The sequence below is a fragment of the Anoplopoma fimbria genome, chromosome 3 (assembly GCF_027596085.1).
Source record: "Anoplopoma fimbria isolate UVic2021 breed Golden Eagle Sablefish chromosome 3, Afim_UVic_2022, whole genome shotgun sequence".
NCBI classification, from domain to species: Eukaryota; Metazoa; Chordata; class Actinopteri; order Perciformes; family Anoplopomatidae; genus Anoplopoma; species Anoplopoma fimbria.
Window position 1 is genome coordinate 5,422,597 of NC_072451.1, and position 18,316 is coordinate 5,440,912.

The following is an 18,316-nucleotide window of genomic DNA, read 5'->3' on the forward strand; positions in this document are numbered from 1 at the left end:
TTCCTGGCCTGAGCTACTGGATCTCCTGGTCGTGGGCTCAGACCTCTGAGAACAGCACACACTGATTATACTGAGTAACCCAACTCGGTAATTACAACTTCCCACGGCGAGTGAAATCAGAGCTCAACAGAAAAGTGGGATTTCAGGTATCTGGGGGCCGACCTGGGTCATTGTCGGGGCAGAAAGAGCTGAGGGGCCTGAATGAAAAGATATGCATTCCTTTGGTTTCCTCTTTCTTGTTTGTTTGTCATCATCATTCACATTCCTGAGGCAGAAATCGTGAAAAAAGCATTTATTTTTCTTTAAACAGTATGAATGCTGCATACAAAAACAATGAAGATCTGCAAGTAAAAACATAATGATGAAAATCAGTGCTTTTCTTACCAGTATTCCCATTTTGTTTTAACAGAGAAATATTATTAGTGATGTATGTTAATGAGTAGCTGTTACTGCAGCAGTTTTACCATCAGACACTCAATGAGGATTTATATTTGACATATTTTCACTTTAAACTTAAGGATTAAGGATTTTTAAAATACAGAGGTCATTGGCTTCATCACGCTCAGCAAGATTTGCCCAGAAACCATGAACATGGTCTCTAAATTTGGATTTTTCATTTTTTTATTCAGAGAACCATCAAATATTCCTTTTGTAAATTATATTTCCCAACATGAAGGTCTAAAAGCAGAATGAAATCCATATCTTCTTCCTTCAATATATTGAGTCTAAAAAGAGTTCAATCATAGCTTAGCAACCATGAATCCTTAAATTTGCCAGTGTTATCACTATTAACTGCTTATGTGCAGACTGCAAAGCAAACTATAACAAATACATAAAGTCACAAACAGGTTGCTTGAACATTTTTTTCCTTAAAATAAATGAAGAACAAATACAGAGGTCATTATTAGAGTGACCAGTAGCTGCTTTAGTGGTTATATTGTGTTATATCTCTGTTTACAAAATGCAACATTCACTCATTTGTCTGTTTGTCCTTTGACGTAAGGGCTTCTTGCAGAAAAACTTTACAATGACGATAAATAAAGTTTTGAGGTTAAAAAAAAAACCTTCAGGAAAATACACCTCTGTTGTTTTAAATTACAGGAAGTTCCACACTCTCATAGCTGCACCCACTATCTCTCTCTCTCTCTCTCTCTCTCTCTCTCTCTCTGTCCCACTTAACACAAACCATTAAGCGTTCTTGTGAGACGTCTGTCTTTTTTTCTTCACATCTTAGATCACATCCTGACCGATGACCCTGATGTTCAGTGTTTGTCTTTTGTGTCTCCAGTGTCATTAAGTAGTCGCACCGCTGCACAGAAATGCTCTGAATCTCATCTTACTGAACCGGCACTACAGAGATTTCTATCTCAGACACACTGCATTTAAATCTGAGCGCACTGACATTTTCCATCACACACGCACTTTTGATTATGTGACGTGAAACATGGGCAAGCCTTTTAATCCTTCCTAAACAATGACATATATAAATTTAGACTTCTCACCGGAACTTTACATTCCACACTTCACAATGAATTAACTGTTAGCATTACAATGAGATTAGTCATTGTTCAGCACCTTCATTAATGGATGTGACAGATCCAGAACATCCTGTATGCAGTATAAAATGTAACAAGTCAAACAGGAATGACAATCGCACTTGGGTGAGGTAAAGGAGAGTTTAGAAAAGCTTGCTTGACTTAGAAAGAGTAAGCATTAAAAACAAGCCCTGTTCTTTGATAAAGACGTGAAAACCATATGAAGTGCACATATGCATGAACTGCAACATTAAATAGAATAAATGTCTTAGTTTTTTTTTTCCAGAGGGAAAAAAAAGTGGGTCTCCTTTTCAAACCGTCGCTGCGTTCCTCAGGTCCCAAAGGAAAAGGTCCGGATTAAATCACTTCCTCTTACATTGTGATACCACAGTGGTCGGATAACTCTCTCTGTGTCCACAGATAACTTTTTCTGGAACACACACACATAATGTCTTCCTTTAGTGCATTTAAAGCTATAATTTGACATTTTGATGACATACACTTAGATAATTAGATGAGAAGAGAGAAGCAACTCATTTGAGCGTTAAGTACAGAGCTGGAGCTAGGATTATTTTAGCCTAGCTTAGCATAAAGACTGTAAGCAGGGGTCATCCCTATGTTCTCAGGGTCCTACTGTTCTTGATATAAACCCACAGTGTAAGAGATCGGTAAGGGCCATCTACAGAGTTACAATTGGAAACAAATGCAGTTTCGATGGTTAAAATCAATGTATAAAGAAAAAGACAAACTGTCTTGCCTGCACATTTGAAGGTGTAGGTTTAAAGGAGTAGGATATTAGCTGTATTGTCCTGCGAGCTATTGAGCTGACCAGCTTGCATAATGACATTTAGCAATATAGATACTTAGCTTAGGGAATTTCCCCCGCCTTTTAAAGTAAAATCAATTTAAACAACATTCATTCATTGACATTTAGAGGTGTTAGTAGGCTTATTTTCTAACTTTAGACAGAGTCAGGCTAGCTGTTTCCCCCTGATTCCAGTCTTTATGCTAAGCTAAGCTAACTGCCCCCGGGCTACAGCTCCTGTACTTAAAGCCCCTGAAACTTAGTTTCACAACTCAAGTATATCTATATAATTTAACATATAAGACCAAATAAACAACATTCAAATTTTAAGTTAAAGATTATCCTTATTTTTTTTAGTTTAACAGTCAGTGTTAATCCAACCAGCGAGAAGAGCAGAATAAAAACACAAATACAGAAATCTATCTTTGAATTACTAAAACAGCAAAATGTAAGACTTCATCGCTCATTCTGAGAAACGTAAAAGAAAATACGTTTAAGGGCGATTAACACACACAACAGGTGAGTGGTTCAGATCTTCTCATCTCATTCTTGTGAAGAAAACCAAAAAAAGTAGTCCTCTAACACGATGTCACGAGAGGCTGACGTTCTCGTACTCCCCGTGGTCCGAGTCCTCCAGTTCGATACCCGGCACCAGGCTGTAGTATTCAGTCGACTGGGTCAGATAAGCCTTCTCCCTGTCAGCCGAGTCCTTCATCACCTCCGTCACGCTGACGGAGTCCAGGTCCGTCTTGCCGTCCATGTCGGGTCCCTGGGGGCCCTGCTTCCCCTCTGTGGAGCCGGAACAGCCTGAGGACTCTCCGGGAAGAGACTCCACCGAGTCCAGCTTAATCTCCACCTCTTCATAGATGTCCCTGGTGCTGCCCAGGAGGGCGGAGGCTGGGCGTAGCAGAAGCTGGTTCTTCAGGATCCCCTCGTTGCCACCCTTTCCAGCTTTATTGGGCTCAGCGGCTGCAGCTTTCTGCTTGCTGCGATGCTTCTGTCCATTGCTGCTTGAGCTGGACGGTCTCTTCTTTGAGGTGCTCACAGGTGCTTCTTTCCTCTTCCTCCCGCAGCACCAGCAGAGCACCAAGGCAGAGAGGATGAGTAGAGGGAGCACGATGAAGAGCGCGGTGAGGCCAGCTGGGCGGCACACGTTGCTAAGCTTCAGCGACAACACAGTCCGGCCCGCCAGGTGCCGTGGAGAGACACAGGTCAAGTTCCCCACCAGATCCTGCAGCTTACTGGTCCTGTTGACCTTCTTGCCTCCCTCCAGGCCTTCCAGCAACAAACAGGAGCAGTCCCAGGGGTTTCCATCCAGCTCCAGGGTCCGCAGACTGGGCTTCTGCAGCAGGGAGCCTGGGAGGAAGTGTAGCTGGTTTCCCTGCAGATACAGCTTCTGGAGGCCGTCTGAGTCCTGAAGAAAACCCTCAGGAAGCTCCTGAATCAGGTTCCCGCTCAGATCCACCTCCATCAGTCTGGGCTGGCTGGCCAGAAAGTCCCTTGGCAACTCTGTCAGTCTGTTATGACCTAAGTAAACCTTCTGCAGTGTAGACACGTCTCTGCCACTCATGTGAACAGAACTGATGTTGCAGAAGGAGAGATCCAGTGTGTCTATGTTTGTCTCATTTGTAAACACGGACCAGCGCACATGGCTGAAAGCGGAGCCAGAGTAGTTCAGGCAACAGACGTCAGCAGGAACCTCAGAGGGAAACTGGGACAAAATGGTGGCTTGTGGACACATACATCCATCCACAAGACCCGTCTTCACCAGTAAGGTGAAAATCAGCAGGGCACCAGACCGGCAAACCATCTCTGAAACAGATAAAAACAGTAAAACACAGAATTCATTGTGCCATATTGCTGCAGCAGTGCCCCATGCCTCTCTCTCATGCAGCCCTACCTGCCTCCTGGTCTCTCTCTCTCTCTCTCTCTGGAGGGAATCCACTTTATGTAGACTCACAGTTGTAAACCCTAACAACTTCTCAGAGGACTCCTGGTTGCTGTGAGGATCGTGGGAGTTGGCATGGTGATGCGGTTCACTGGGGATCAGGAGTCCAGTGTTTGGCTGTTGGAGAGGAAACAGATGCTGCCGTGACTGTCACGAGAGGGCTGTGCCGTTAATTGACGGATGGAGGTTGTACAAACATTAGCTGAAGGTAAAGCTGGAGCCTAAAGTATAACAACAAGCAGGTTATTTGGTTTATTTAGACTGTAAAGGCCCTCAAATCTGGTGTAGAAATGTCTAAAATGTATATTTTACTTCAAATTCCCAGACTGCATTCATTCAATCAGTTTATCTCCTTCAAGAATAAACTAAAGACATTTTTGTTTGGTTTAACTTTATTATTTACCATTGATGTGTCTGTGTTTCTTTATTATTTATATGTTATTGTCTTATCACTCAGTAAAACATTTTCAAATATTTCAGTAAGAGATTGCGCACAACAAATAAACCTGAACTTATTTGAGTTAAAGCCAGAATCTGTTTACCGTTTCTGAAACCGACCAGCAACAATTCAAAACAACACGCTCACTTTTCAAATGTGTTGATAGGTCTTTAAATACAGGTTTCAGAATAGAAATAAATATGATTTTATTGTTGTTGAGCTCACCAAAACAAACAAATGTGTAATGACAGGAAACCATCTGCGTTTTTACATAGTAAAAACAGTTTGGAACCAGAAATAGATGTTTTTCGTCTCTCCAGTCATGCATGTTGTTTACTATGGTAAAAAGGAAATATGTATTATTAAAGAAACAGGAATGTAAACTTGGATGAGGTTGGGCATGTGCAGCGGGCAGGTTAACGGTGCAATTAAAAGGAGCAAACATGCAAAACATCAAAACATATCTGCACTGTGGAAAACAGCATAAATGACCTTAACAAGGTTTGAAAAGCTCCCTTAAATAATATGAAACTGCTTAATTCCACTGTAATTTCATGAAGTAGGAATTACCCCTGTACTTTAATCTCAGGTTTCATTCCTACCGTGTGTCTCGCTGAGAGTACGTGACATGACAACTTTTAGAAAACCCTGCCATTGGATGCGTAAAAATAGAGTAATTGCTGGTCACTTCCTAAAACTCCTGGGTACTCTGTGACGCTGCTTGAACATAAAAGCACATGTGGTCGATTTAAGCGAGGCGTGTGATTTCTCCAGAAGACTTGAAGCAGGCAGGAAGAGAGTGAGTGTGTTCGGCCATGACATCAGACTTCCTGAAACATCACAATAGAGCTGAGAGATGCTGCACAGTTTGGAGGCAGGAATGTGTGAACTCCCAAGACAGCAGGGACAATTCAGGAGGGTTTAAGAAGGACCACAAATGTCAGCTGTGAACATGTTCTTATCGTCACAACCAACCATCAAACAGAAACAACTGCAGCGGGAACAATTGGTTGAGAAAAAATGATCTTGATAAGATAAGATAAGATAAGATAATCCTTTATTAGACAGAAATTTGCAGGCTTACAGCAGGATAGAGTAAAGTGCACACAAGAGACATAGTAAAAGAAAGACAAGATAAAAATAAAAAATGAAATAAAAAAAACAAGTATTATAAATAGGCAATAAGAAACAGTAGAAAAACAACAAGAACTGAAATATTATATTTACAGACAGAAAAACTATTATAACTATTATTGCACAGTGTATTGTATTGCACAGGTTTTTATTGTCATGTTATTGTTGTCATGTGGTCTGCTGGGAGCAGAGTTGGTTGTGTAACCTGACAGCAGCTGGAAGGAAGGACCTGCGGTACCTCTCCTTCACACACCGGGGGTGAAGCAGCCGGTGGTGAAGGAGCTGCACAGAGCTGCCAGGGTGTCCTGCATGGGGTGGGAGGTGTTGTTCATCAGGGATGACAGCTTGGCCATCATCCTCCTGTCTCCCACCACCTCCACCGTATCCAGTGGACACCCCAGCACACTGCTGGCCTTCCTGACAAGCTTGTTCAGTCTCTTCTTGTCATAACCAATTAGGTGGGGGCAAAAACCCATTGGTTCCAGCTTCTCGAATGTGAATATTTGCTGGTTTTCTTAGTCATTAAATACAGGAAACTAAATAACTTTCTGATATTGGATGAAATAAGACATTTAAATAAGTCAGCTAGAACAAAAGGTTAATGAAAGAATGGAAAAATAATGAACAAACGCGGGAAGTGTGCGTCAAAGGAAAGAAGGATGATGTAATGTATCCAACATGAGTGTTGGACTGAGTATATGGGAGGATGAGATATGGAAACTACCCTGTGATTATTCAGCCAATAATCAGAGGTTGAAAGTAACTAAGTACATTTAATCAGTATTATAGTTAAGTACAATTTGAGGTAATTTTAAACTACTTTTGTATTTCTATATTTTCTACTTTACACTTCTACTTCACTACATTTCAGAGGGAAATATTGTTTTTTTTACTTTTTTTACACTTTTTTCCAGATTTATGATACAAAATATAATTAAAAAAAGAATTATGATTTATTATTATAGTTGAAGATACCTGGCAACATATACATTTGAAAATAATTAGCCACACATTTACCAGCTGCAACATTAAAGTGATGTACATATTGATACATTATGTTTATAATATTTTGAAATTGGTCATTCTGCATAATATGTAATTCTACTTTTGGTAGTTAAAGTATATTTTGATTTCCAATGCTTTTGTACTTTTTTTAAATGCATGGCTGGAGTATTTCTACAGTATTGTATTGCTACTCATACTTTAGATGTGAGTACATCTTCCACCTCTACCAATACACAGTAATAATTCATAAGGTAGCTCGGTCCTCTCTGGAACACAGTAGGTGATATGGTTCACACATCCGGCAGCAGACGGACAAACAGCAGTTTGTTTGATATAAATAAAAGGAGTTCTGGTTTTAAGCGTGAGCAACGACAGCCAGCACAGCTGAACAAAGAGCAGAGAAACTCCATCAAGAAGAAATCTGAAGTCAGACAGTTTTATATACAAACTTCCTGCTGAAAGCTGGAAACCTCATTAGCTTCAGTTAAATCCCACATTAGTTGACAAGCTGAGAATACAACATTGATTTATTATCACCATTTAAGTTGATGTCATGCATGTATTTGTTGATATTGCAGACACAAAACAACATTAGCGTTCAGTTAAAGTTGTAATGGAAGTCCAATGTTCACTCTGCTTTTAGCTCTGATTTTGGTCTCTACCAACTCCTGAGGGAAATGTATGGCTCTTTAGCTGCTAAATGCTCCTCTATGTTCACAGCTAGTCTCTAACTTTGACTGTTTGATGCTGAGCAGGTAGCGTATAGTCAGTTTTTTTTATACATTTCTCATCAATAACAGCTGCCAGCGACTGAAATTATAAAGTTGTTGGCTTTAAAAAACAAAACAACTCGCTAAAATTCTCAGTATAACTGCAAGGAATGGTTGAGTCGGGCGATAAAACACCATGAGAAACAATCTTACATACACAAGTAGCCATGTGATCCATTGTTATTATAGACATTTAGATTCTTGGGCTTTACATTTTGAACATAAATGGGACGTTCCTTGTTCTGTGAGGCTGTTTTGTTTATTTCTGTTAATTGTTAAGGGGCGATTTTTTCATAAATACTCCAGAAAATAGAGAAAGAAAGCCTGTTTTTGTTCTTCAGTGCAGCTCTGTCTGGTGAAATGTATTTATAAAAGGTCCTTTAACAATCACTTAACACTTTGCGGGAGATTAATGCTGTTGAATGTGTGATAAAAAATTATAATATATTTTTCAGATAAGGTGTTGAAGTTTGTGTTTGGTTTTAATCTCAAACTTATCCTCTTATTTTAACCATGTGAACTGAGCCTCCTGTTCCCAGCAACTCATATCATATACTCTGTCATTATTTGCATGCTGCACAGCTCTGTGAAAAGCTTTTGTCCCGTCTGATAGTCATCAACACATAATATATTCAAAGATCCGAGCAGGACAAGTAAAGGTTTGTGTGTTTGCATGTAGGTAATAATTTGCTTAGATTTGGATGCTTTGGTCGACTTTTTGTATGAGCAAAGTTTGGATGAAGTAAGACTTTTTTGTATGTGTTTCTCATTCCATGCATTCACCAGTTAAGATAACTCCCATCTCAGGCTGATAACACAAACATTCCAAAGATTAGAGTCAATTCAGGGAGATGTTTATTGAGCTTTCTGCACATTTGAGTCACTCATTCTAATGACAGACACTTGTTGACCTTCTGAGCCTCAGAAATTCAAAACGTCCTCATCCAAACAGAGGGATTTTCATCTCCTCTCAGGGTGTGAACAGAGCCCAAAGCGAGAGGAGTGAGGCTTTAAAATCTGGAGAACATGGGTGATCTCACTTTCCAACAATGTGAGTTGCTACATCCTCTCTGGCAGCGGAGCTTCCTCTGAAATAACGGTCTCCATTCTCCTTTCATACATCATAAAATATTCCTACTTTAAAATCAGGGCTTCAGATCCACTGAGGACGCAGAGGGATATTTTGGGGTTTTAGTCTCCAACAATTGGAAGTTGTGGTGTTTTAAAGGCTGATTCTCTTATTTTTTTAAACTTAATATCATTTAAATTTACTAATTTAAGGTAAAGAAAATCTAAAATATTCAGAATTCAGTATTTTAATAGTGTGGAAAGGTTTTTAAAGCAGCATGTAACTTTAAAAACCATAATCTAACAGGTGACTGAATTAATAAAATGTAAAACATTTCAATCAATGAGAACATTTTCTGGTCAAACTTTCTGAAGAGGGGTGGGGTTGCTATGGGGAGGACTTTGACCCCTGACCTCAGTGTTGCTCACTATTTGTTTGCAGCTTTGCACAAAACACACCATAATATCATCATTTCAAGTTATACCCCAACTGCACCTTGTGTGGTTGATTAAAGCTCCTGCAAATATGCAAAAATCATACAGATATGTGCATTCAGTGCAGTTTTCAGGTGTTTATCTGGTTGTCATTTGCACCTGTTTTATAAATAAAAAGGTAATAAAAACGGTGTTTTCTTACCTGTGACTGTCATGTCAGCTGTTGTTGCTGTCCGTCAGAAGCTCAGGAGAGATGCAACTTTGATTTGAGGACCCAAACTTCACGCTGAGCGACGGCAGCTGCGTCTCCCTCTCTGCATCCCATCAACTGTCCGGGCTGAAGCTCTCCTCCTCCGGATCTGAGGGTGTGTCTCCCTCCGAGCGGAATGTGGAAAGACAGCTTCCAGTCGGTGTGTGTGTGTGTGTGTGTGTGTGTGTGTGTGTGTGTGTGTGTGTGTGTGTGTGTGTGTGTGTGTGTGTGTGTGTATAAAGGGAAGGGTGCTAATCATGTTTTTCTATACACACAGTTCAGTTAAAGTGTGTTTATCTGCGACTGAAGATGACAGATTTGAAGTTGAGCCGAGCTGCTGCAGTGCGCCCCCTGGTGGCTGAACTCACTCAAGTAAAAAATGCAATTAAGCAAAAGTGCAAAAGATTTAGCATCAACATATACTTAAAGTGCCAAAAGTACTCATTATGCAGAATGGCTCATTTTAGAATACTGTAAGTTAAATAGTTGGATTATAATAACAGATGCATAATGTGTACATCATAATATAGGATATATGAAAATGCGCTTACATCAGAATAGTTGTTGTAACTTTCTTTCACTCGTTGCCTCATTAGCTGTCTAATGCAGTTGCTAAGTAAACTTTCTCCTTTCAATGCTTACACTATGAGCAAATTTAGCATTTGTATATTTTGACCTCTACTATACAACTGTTTTGTATTTTGTATGACCAACAGATTGGCATTATTTACTAGAACTCAACAAGCTCAAAACATTCTCTAAACAGATTTACACACTTTCCAACAACACTGAAAAGACAAAATGAATAATCAATAATTTAACTGACAGATGATTATTTTAGATTTTTGATAATCATTGATGGTTTAAGTCACATTTCACCCAAACAATGCTGATAAATTCACTGATGTGAGCTTCTCAAATGTAAGGATTTGCTACTTTCCTTTGTCATTCATGAGAGTAAACAATAAATCTTTGATATTCTGTCAAAACAAGAAATTTGAAGATGTCATCTCGTGCTCTGGGAAATTGCAAAGGAAAATAAATGGGAGATTAATTCATAACCAACGTAGCCGTTAGTTGAAGCCCCAAAACTAACAAACATATTACAAACAGATTTATTTATTTTGATATAAAAGACAGTTTTTTTTTTTTTTTACAGTCTATATACACTGTTCAATGACAACAATAAGAAAATCTCTGAATTGCTACAAAATCAGTGTAAACATTTTTTTTTTCTTGTTTGGTCATTTTCTCAAAGTCTCTGTGATGAGACAGAAAGGAGTGCAGAGAACTTACTGTAAACAATGCACACCTCCCTCTGACTGAATATAACACTGATACAACAAACAAGAAGAAGAACAGAGGAGACAATAATAATGAAAAAGGAGATTATGCTACTGTATTGATTGTTGTAAGATTAAACATATTGAAACATTTGTTCGCACCGCTCAGTCCATGACAGACAAATCACAGACGGTACATTTTAGTGCAGCTTTTGTTGTTTTGTGTCAGTTTTAAGTCCCAGGAGTCATTCACACTGATCCGTAACACAGACTGTATGGGTAGTATATTTATATACAGTCATTCAGACACTTGGTGGCAGCACAGCTACAGTTTTACTGTAACGCTCCACTCTCCTGCACGCTCTCTTGTGCAGAGGAATGCAAATTAACAAGCATCATCCATTATTACATAATGGTTCCCAACCTTTTTTTGTCTTGTAACACCTTAAAATGAACCTTCTTGCAATGACACATAACATTTTTAAATTAGTTGAATTGATAAGTGTTAGTCCCTTTTAACGATTCAGATTGTTTCATTTGAATTACAGACCAAAAAAAGAAAAAAACTATTGAAAGTCAAACACATTTGAGTATAATATTGGAAGAACAATTGAGTAGAAGTGCTGCTGTTTTTTTTTTTGGTGATCACATGCAGGTGCTCTTTGGATCCTTCAGGTGTACTCTGAGCTGTACTCTCACATTGCACAGGTGGAATATATTCTCCTTCAAAAATATTCAAGACACACTGTGGGCTTTGTGTAAAACCTATAAGCCTCTATTTTACATTGCAATATGTATTAAAAGGACCAAAGCATTGCGACCGACATTTGCATGATGCAGACACATGGAGAAATTTTAATTTTTGCACAAACCTAACAGTGTGCTTTGGATCAATTTGAAGGAAACTTACATGTTATATTATTTAAGACCATATTCCACCCATTAAATGAGCCCTTCACAAGATTGAATAAGCAGAACTGAGTTGTTTCATTCTTTGGTTTCTTCTAAATCATTATTCTACCCAAAGAGATGTATTTATGGACCCTAGGTTGGGAACCACCACATTATAAGATCCCATTATGTCTTAAACATTGCCTGGAGGCAGAATTAACCTCACTACATATCAGTGTCAGAGCCAGAGAGCCAGTTACCTTTCAACAGATCAAACTAGAACATAAAAGCTCATAGCTTATTCTATCCAGATCACAAATGCTGTGGTCATCTCTGAATAAAAAAAAAAAATCATCGCTATTCACATTTACAATTTGACCAGATTTCCTCTTTGCCCGCAGCTCTGCCTCTAGTCAATTCTGCATTATATTTGTACCGTTAAAACTCGAGAAAAAAAACCAGTATATCGTTGCTGTGATTGTTTGTCGCCTGATGCATTTTGTCCTCATCAACAAAGTGATGATTGGGTTACTGATTTGGTTGTGTTGGTTCCAGGTGGCCCATCATGAGTCCAGGTAGATGGAGTAGATCTGGTTGAGGCAGCGGTCGACGCCTCCGGCCTGGAACAGGAAGCTTTCGTCTGAGCAGGGAGACATGGAGTAACCGCCCGACGTCTGACCCTGCAGGTCCTGCAACAAGTCGAACCCTGAGGGGAGGAAAACAGAAAATCTAAAATAAACATTTTGTCAAAACAAAAAAGAGTCTAAGAATAATTTTAAGAATTAATCTTTAATGATTGTACAAAGAACTTATTGCCAGTTAGCTACCTTACCTTGTGTTACCATTAACACCAAATCCTTTTAAAGAAAAGTGAGCAGATAGGAGGAATTCACCAGCAGATCTAAACTACATACAGACTCTATAACATCCACAGCATGAAGCCAGTCCAGTTAAGAAAATGTACAATGAGATGTGACTTAAACAGACCAATGTAACAGAAACAAAGTCCCTTCTCCTACAAAATAATAAGGTTGTAAGTGTGTCGTCATAGAGAAGAGGAAAACTCGGTAATCGTTAATTATGGGGATAACGGAGCACATATCCAGCCAGTTCTCCTTAAAGGCTTTCATAATGTTGCACTCAGATGTTCACATTGAAAGTGACAGATATAGCCGAGTCAAGTTTCCCTTTAAATGTACCTTATATTTTAACATAATTTTCAGAAAATCTGCAAAATAAAATGCAAATTTATGCATGTTTCCAGCCACAAATGTTATGTGAATTTTAGAAGTTAGGTCATCGAATGCTCCAGTGGAACCATTAAACCACTGCAGAAGAAGAGGGAGCAACGAGATGATGCAATGAAAAGAGAGGCAGCCAATGGTTGGGGAAAAATATAGAAAACATATTGGAAATATTGTATTAATATTTGTTCCTTGAAGTAACTTAAGGAATGTTAAAGTCTTTTGAAGCCATTTTTCATCTCTTTAGTTGATGTTTAAGTATCACGCTTCATGTACGTCATGATTTATTCTCCAAGTATGTTTCCATTGCACTTCATCAATACAACAAATCTTCCACCTCAGCCAAGTGAAAAACTGTTTTGGAGATATTTCAAAGTTGTTTTTTTCACAAATTTTCATTGATTCCTCTCAGGTTGTTATTTATGAGAATGAGCCAAAAACACCTAGACAAAGAAGATCAAACCCAGCTAAATTTCTCACCACCACACATCTGGCCAAACAGAACGAAGCACATGGACGCCTTCACTCAGCTGTCTTACCTGTAGAGTGAGAGGCGGAGGAGGTTGTGTAGTAACTTGTGGGTTCGTAGCCTCCATCGCTGCCTGGTTGAACCACCTTTCCATCTCCGTACAGACATCCTTGGAGAACCACAGAGAGAACGTCAAAAGAACAGCAGCACCAAACAATGCTTTGTCATACTGATGTGTTGAGGCTGCTGATGCTGACACATGCTCTGTAGACTCTGTCTTTACCTTGCTGCTGGGAGAATACTTGTTGGTAGTTGTAGGTTTTGTGGTATCCCTGCAGCTGGACGTCCACTCTGTCTGACGAGGAGCTCACTGGGCTGACGTCAGCGGACATGAACAACGACGTTGGTCCGTTTCTGTTGGCAACACAACACCAAGTAGAAACCATGATGACAATTTTAACTGGATGAAAGTATGTTTTTATCATAGTTTCGTTTGTTCTGTTCGGTTTGACATTCTTTATCCACTATATGTGTTTAAAACTAGGTTTCATTAAAGTTGAACACCAACATCTCTGACCAGATCAAACCCAGAACAAGTATTCATTAAATTATATCTGACAGTGTGGCAGCAGCTCAACATTTAAACCTGACTCATTTATGTTTTGGTCGTAGATTCTGTTGCTTCAAACATGAAAGAACGATCACCATCGCAGCCTTGGACTGACTTTTTTTCTCACCTCTTTCTATAAGGATCATTTCTATAATTTTGTTTTCATTAATTTAAGTTATTAAGATAAGAATTGTATCTTATTATAGGTCTCAATTTGAACCAAGCAACTAGTTTGACTTTTCATTAAAGTTAAACACCAACATCTGTTTTCATGCCATTATATCTGACAGTGTGGCAGCAGCTGTGTTATCACGTAAATACTTAAAACTCTTGTACAAACAGTTCAGTTTACACAAGGAAGCGTTTCCACTTCGAGGGGGGGGTAATGTAGGCGGGATTTGTATCCATCGCTACGCTGTAAGAATGTGCTGACTGTGCACAAACACTCTGACTCAACATGGAAACGAATGAGTCAGTGGAGCCAAAACGACAAGAAGAAAGAGCGAATATCTCTCCAAGGAGATATGTAGTTGAAACCCCCCCCCCCCTGTTGGCTCTCAGGCCTGAGAACCCTCCTGGATGATGTACTGGACCGTATTGGTCCCAAGAGAGCCAAATGGCCTTGGTTTCTGCTGGAAGGGTTTTAGTGGGCTTCATAAACAAGCCAGGCCCTGTCAGAGATAACGATGGTTGCTGGCCCAAAGCGCCATCTATATTTTCATCTGACCAGCTTAAAAAAAAATAGGAAATGTTTGGTTTCTTTACATATCTATCATTTATCATCCGCAGGTCTCTTTATTACCCATTTCCCATGTCAAATGCTATTACGTTTAATTTAACAGCCTCCGTGTTCAGTGGAGAAACACAATAAAAGCCAAAACTAATCAGAAGGACTTTTTTGAAATGCAAACTGATATAACTTACAGATGGCTGTGGCTTCCCAAGGTAATAAAGACCAGACTTTGTATAGGATTATGTAAACAAAATGGGCTTTGATATAGTACGACTGTTGAAATAAATGTGCCGCGATGACTTCGAGCTCCAAGAATTCAACACTTCTCTGGATTCCCCCCACTTTGTTGGCCCCAGAACCATCGGAGCTGACCTTAACTCTAAACAACCGCGGCTGTTCCACGGCTTACATTCTTGCGTCGTTGCAACAACATAGCTGGGATGTCTGAGCCGTGCCGTGTGCGTCCCTGCTGGTCGATCTGTCGTTTTGTGGCCGGTGTACCTGAAACGTCTCAGATGCACGAGCTTTACAGAGAGCCCACGCCTGAGGGAGCGTCTGTCATCACATCCCTCAGCAAACTGTTCCTCTGATCATATTTTAGCGGCAAAATCCCCTTCATCATTTTTCTTTTCTTCCCGACTAACTGCAGCCAGCTGCCCTTCTTTATATCTGGAATGAGAAGAATCCTGCTTGCAGAATTGAGGCTCCAATGTTTACATGCACATTGTGCTGTATGCAACTTTGTTTGAATGGCAGCACAGTTGGACTAGATCAGAGGAGGGGATGAGTTGGTTTACTGTAAAGGTGCCAACTTGTGCACGCTAAAGTGATCCGTTTTCAGGTTTGGCAGAAGAAAGATGGCAAGACACAGATTTACCGGATCACAGAGGATCATGTTGAATGTATGTAACACAGATGGAGATTTAATGTGATCTAAGCGCTACCAATCAAGTACTTAAAGACACTAGAGTGCACTTATTGCATGTTAGAGATACAGTAAATACAAAAATTGTGTGGACATGTCAAAACATTTATGTTAAACCAACTATTTGGATCCGATGTCAGACGGAGCTTCTGCAAAGTAAACTTTGTGACTCCTCTTTCCTTCAAATTGTATAATAGTGTTTCTGTGTGAGAGCCATCCCGGTTTAGTGGGCCTTTATCTGATGGAGACGCTGCGCCAGAAAAGCCAATCCAGCTCTTCGCAACCGCAAAAAACACACAAACGCTGCACATCACAAATACTCGCTGATGGACAGGCCTTGAGCGCGGGGCCTCTGAATCCCTCAAGTATTAGATAATTAAAAGAAGTCGAAATGGCTCGTCTCAGCCAGAGTAAACACGCGCCTGGCTATGAGGTCAGAGCCCGATGCTGTGAAGCACAGATAATTTACTTTCACGTGTTTAACGTCTCGCTAAGTCATTTGGGGGAAAAACAAGTGCTTGTCTGGTATTGCCTTTGGCAGGCCGTCGTACTCTGCGGGCACCAGTGGGATTCTATGACATCCTCAGTGTCTATAAAGAGACGTCAATGGACAGATTGTGCAGAGCGTCATGGAAGCTCTGGCTGCAAACTTTGAGGAGATGGAGGCTGAGAGATGCTGCATTAAAGCGAGTACAGTTGTGTGTCCTACAAACACAAACAGACACCCAAACTCTTAACTTTGCAATAAATTGAAGCACTTACAGGTTGACTAAGATTTTGCTTTGTTTGGTGAAACTCCAACAACTTAAAATTGTTTAGTTTTACACTTAAACAGGATATTTTCAAGTCAAGAAATCCAGGTGAAATCCTGCTACAGGTAACAGAGTTGAAGCATCTTGAAAAAGATCAGTAGTTATACTGTTAATTGTAAATTATTTTAATGAACTTTAAAGGATCCATCCCTATAACTTTTAAGGTTTTTTTTTTGAAGTCGCAAAACATTCAGCTAAAATTGAATGCAGGTTTATTTTTAAAATAAACATTGAAGGAGGAACAAGTATAATATTTTTATTCGCAATTAGCTTTTTTTTATTTATAGGAATTTCAAATTGACATTGATTAGTGTGGAAAATCAATATGATTCTAGTTAATAAATCTAGTTAAAAGAAATTATTTAAAATGGTCAATTACTCTGTTTATTTATCATCTTTTTGCATTTTATATGAATTTGAAAAAGCACAGAATTTTCAAAATCATCCTAAACCAACAAAATAATCCACCAACTTTCATTGGTTTTCAAGACCTGCTATAATAATGATAATATTCTATACAGATACTGACATAACAAAATCATTTTTTTAAATGACAAAACACTTTCACAAAAGGTTCTCTTACTGGAAAATAATCCGACGAATGCAGGTCATGAGATGTGGCTGAAAGTTTCCAACAATTGGATGAAAGTTTAAAAAAAAAAATAAAAATCATGCTTTCCAATAAGTGAATTTGAAGTAAGAATCTTATGTCAAACTGTTGTTTTCACGGTCAATAATAAACCCTCGAGCTTATAGGTTTGAATTTTCTGTTCAGAGAGAACAAACCATGTTAACTCTCCTTTTAACTCCTCTGCCAAGACCTAAAGCCCATTTGAAAACAATGTTTCTTGGAAGCACTGGAGAATTTCATGTGAAACTATGTGGATTATATGTGAAGATCTCCACTTAATAAACCACAGAAATGTTATTTTGGCCCTTATCAACACTCAAGTCCTTATTAGATGGACTTCCTTTGTTGTTACTGTTGTGCCAATAAAAGTTAGTTTACGGGCAATTCTTCAATGACCAATAATTAGAGGCCATATTGTTCAGAAACAGCTGCCCTGGAGGCCCTCAGCTGTATCATTTTAGTCTCACGTCTACTTTTATACTGGGCTAGACAAAATTTGTCTCAGTTTACAGTACACATAAGTTCTGCGGCCTGCGACTGCCCAATCAGTGCGACCACAAAGCCATAACTCCATCTCTGGTGATAATGTCCCTGGTTGTATTCAAGAATGCACAAGCTCACATCAATCTCCCCGTTTCTGGGCTTGTGCTGCTCTACAGACAAGAGAGGCGAAGAAAAGTCAATCCCGACAGGGTTTTTCATGGCGTCCATGTATTCCAGGTTTGACAAAGCGCAGGGAGGAAGGGTTAAACACTTTTAAAATGCTTTAGTATGTACCAGATTTGTCCAATGAATACAGATTTTGGCGCGAACTCCCGAAAAATACACAGAGGAAAAGAAAACTGTGGTCAGTTTTCACTATTTTTATCTTTCGCAGAAAATAGCTCCGGATGAAAACTGCCAAATGTGAACGAAATGTCTTTCAGCTCCATTGTATCGGGTTTGGCAGCAGAAGCCACAGCAGCAGATAACAAATCTTTGCCAGGCACCAGCAGGGGTAAGAGGGAAAATGTTCTGTTTTTTTTCCTTTGAGTGATTTGGATGAACTGACCATTTCAGTTTGCCTCTGGGAAGATCATTAACAGAGTAGTAGTAAAATACCCTCTTTTAAACAAATAAAAGCAATGTTATTTCCAAATGCACAACAGTGAGAATATAAAAATATATTTTTTGACTTTTCATTGTTTACCAGCTGCATCTCATGATACCAAAGGTTGTTTGTCTTAACGGTGACTTCACTCTACAAAGCCATCTGACAAGTGCAATAAAAATGGGGAAAATAAACAGCTTCTGCTACTACAACTACTGTCGAGCTGCCCATGAGCAAGG

General features: G+C 39.4%; 2 protein-coding genes across 2 annotated transcripts in view; both read right to left on the bottom strand.

The window, feature by feature from the left end:
* Window positions 1-276: 276 nt before the first annotated feature.
* Window positions 277-9,485, bottom strand: si:ch211-106k21.5 (leucine-rich repeat-containing protein 26). Its single transcript, XM_054623399.1, has 3 exons — window positions 9,342-9,485; window positions 4,241-4,405; window positions 277-4,152 (listed from the first exon to the last, which is right to left on the bottom strand). Exon 3 carries the CDS (start codon window positions 4,148-4,150, stop codon window positions 2,930-2,932), a length of 1,221 nt encoding a protein of 406 aa, XP_054479374.1. The 5' UTR covers window positions 4,151-4,152; window positions 4,241-4,405; window positions 9,342-9,485; the 3' UTR covers window positions 277-2,929.
* A 2,557-nt stretch (window positions 9,486-12,042) lies between these two features.
* LOC129111092 (zinc finger protein GLIS1) overlaps window positions 12,043-18,316 on the bottom strand; it is a 31,469-nt gene continuing 25,195 nt past the window's right edge. Inside the window, exons 6-8 of the mRNA XM_054623391.1 lie at window positions 13,560-13,690; window positions 13,347-13,445; window positions 12,043-12,269 (exon numbers count right to left, since the gene is read on the bottom strand). Coding sequence (XP_054479366.1) covers window positions 12,127-12,269; window positions 13,347-13,445; window positions 13,560-13,690 — 373 coding nt within the window. The 3' untranslated portion in view covers window positions 12,043-12,126. The remainder of the gene's footprint in view (window positions 12,270-13,346; window positions 13,446-13,559; window positions 13,691-18,316) is intronic.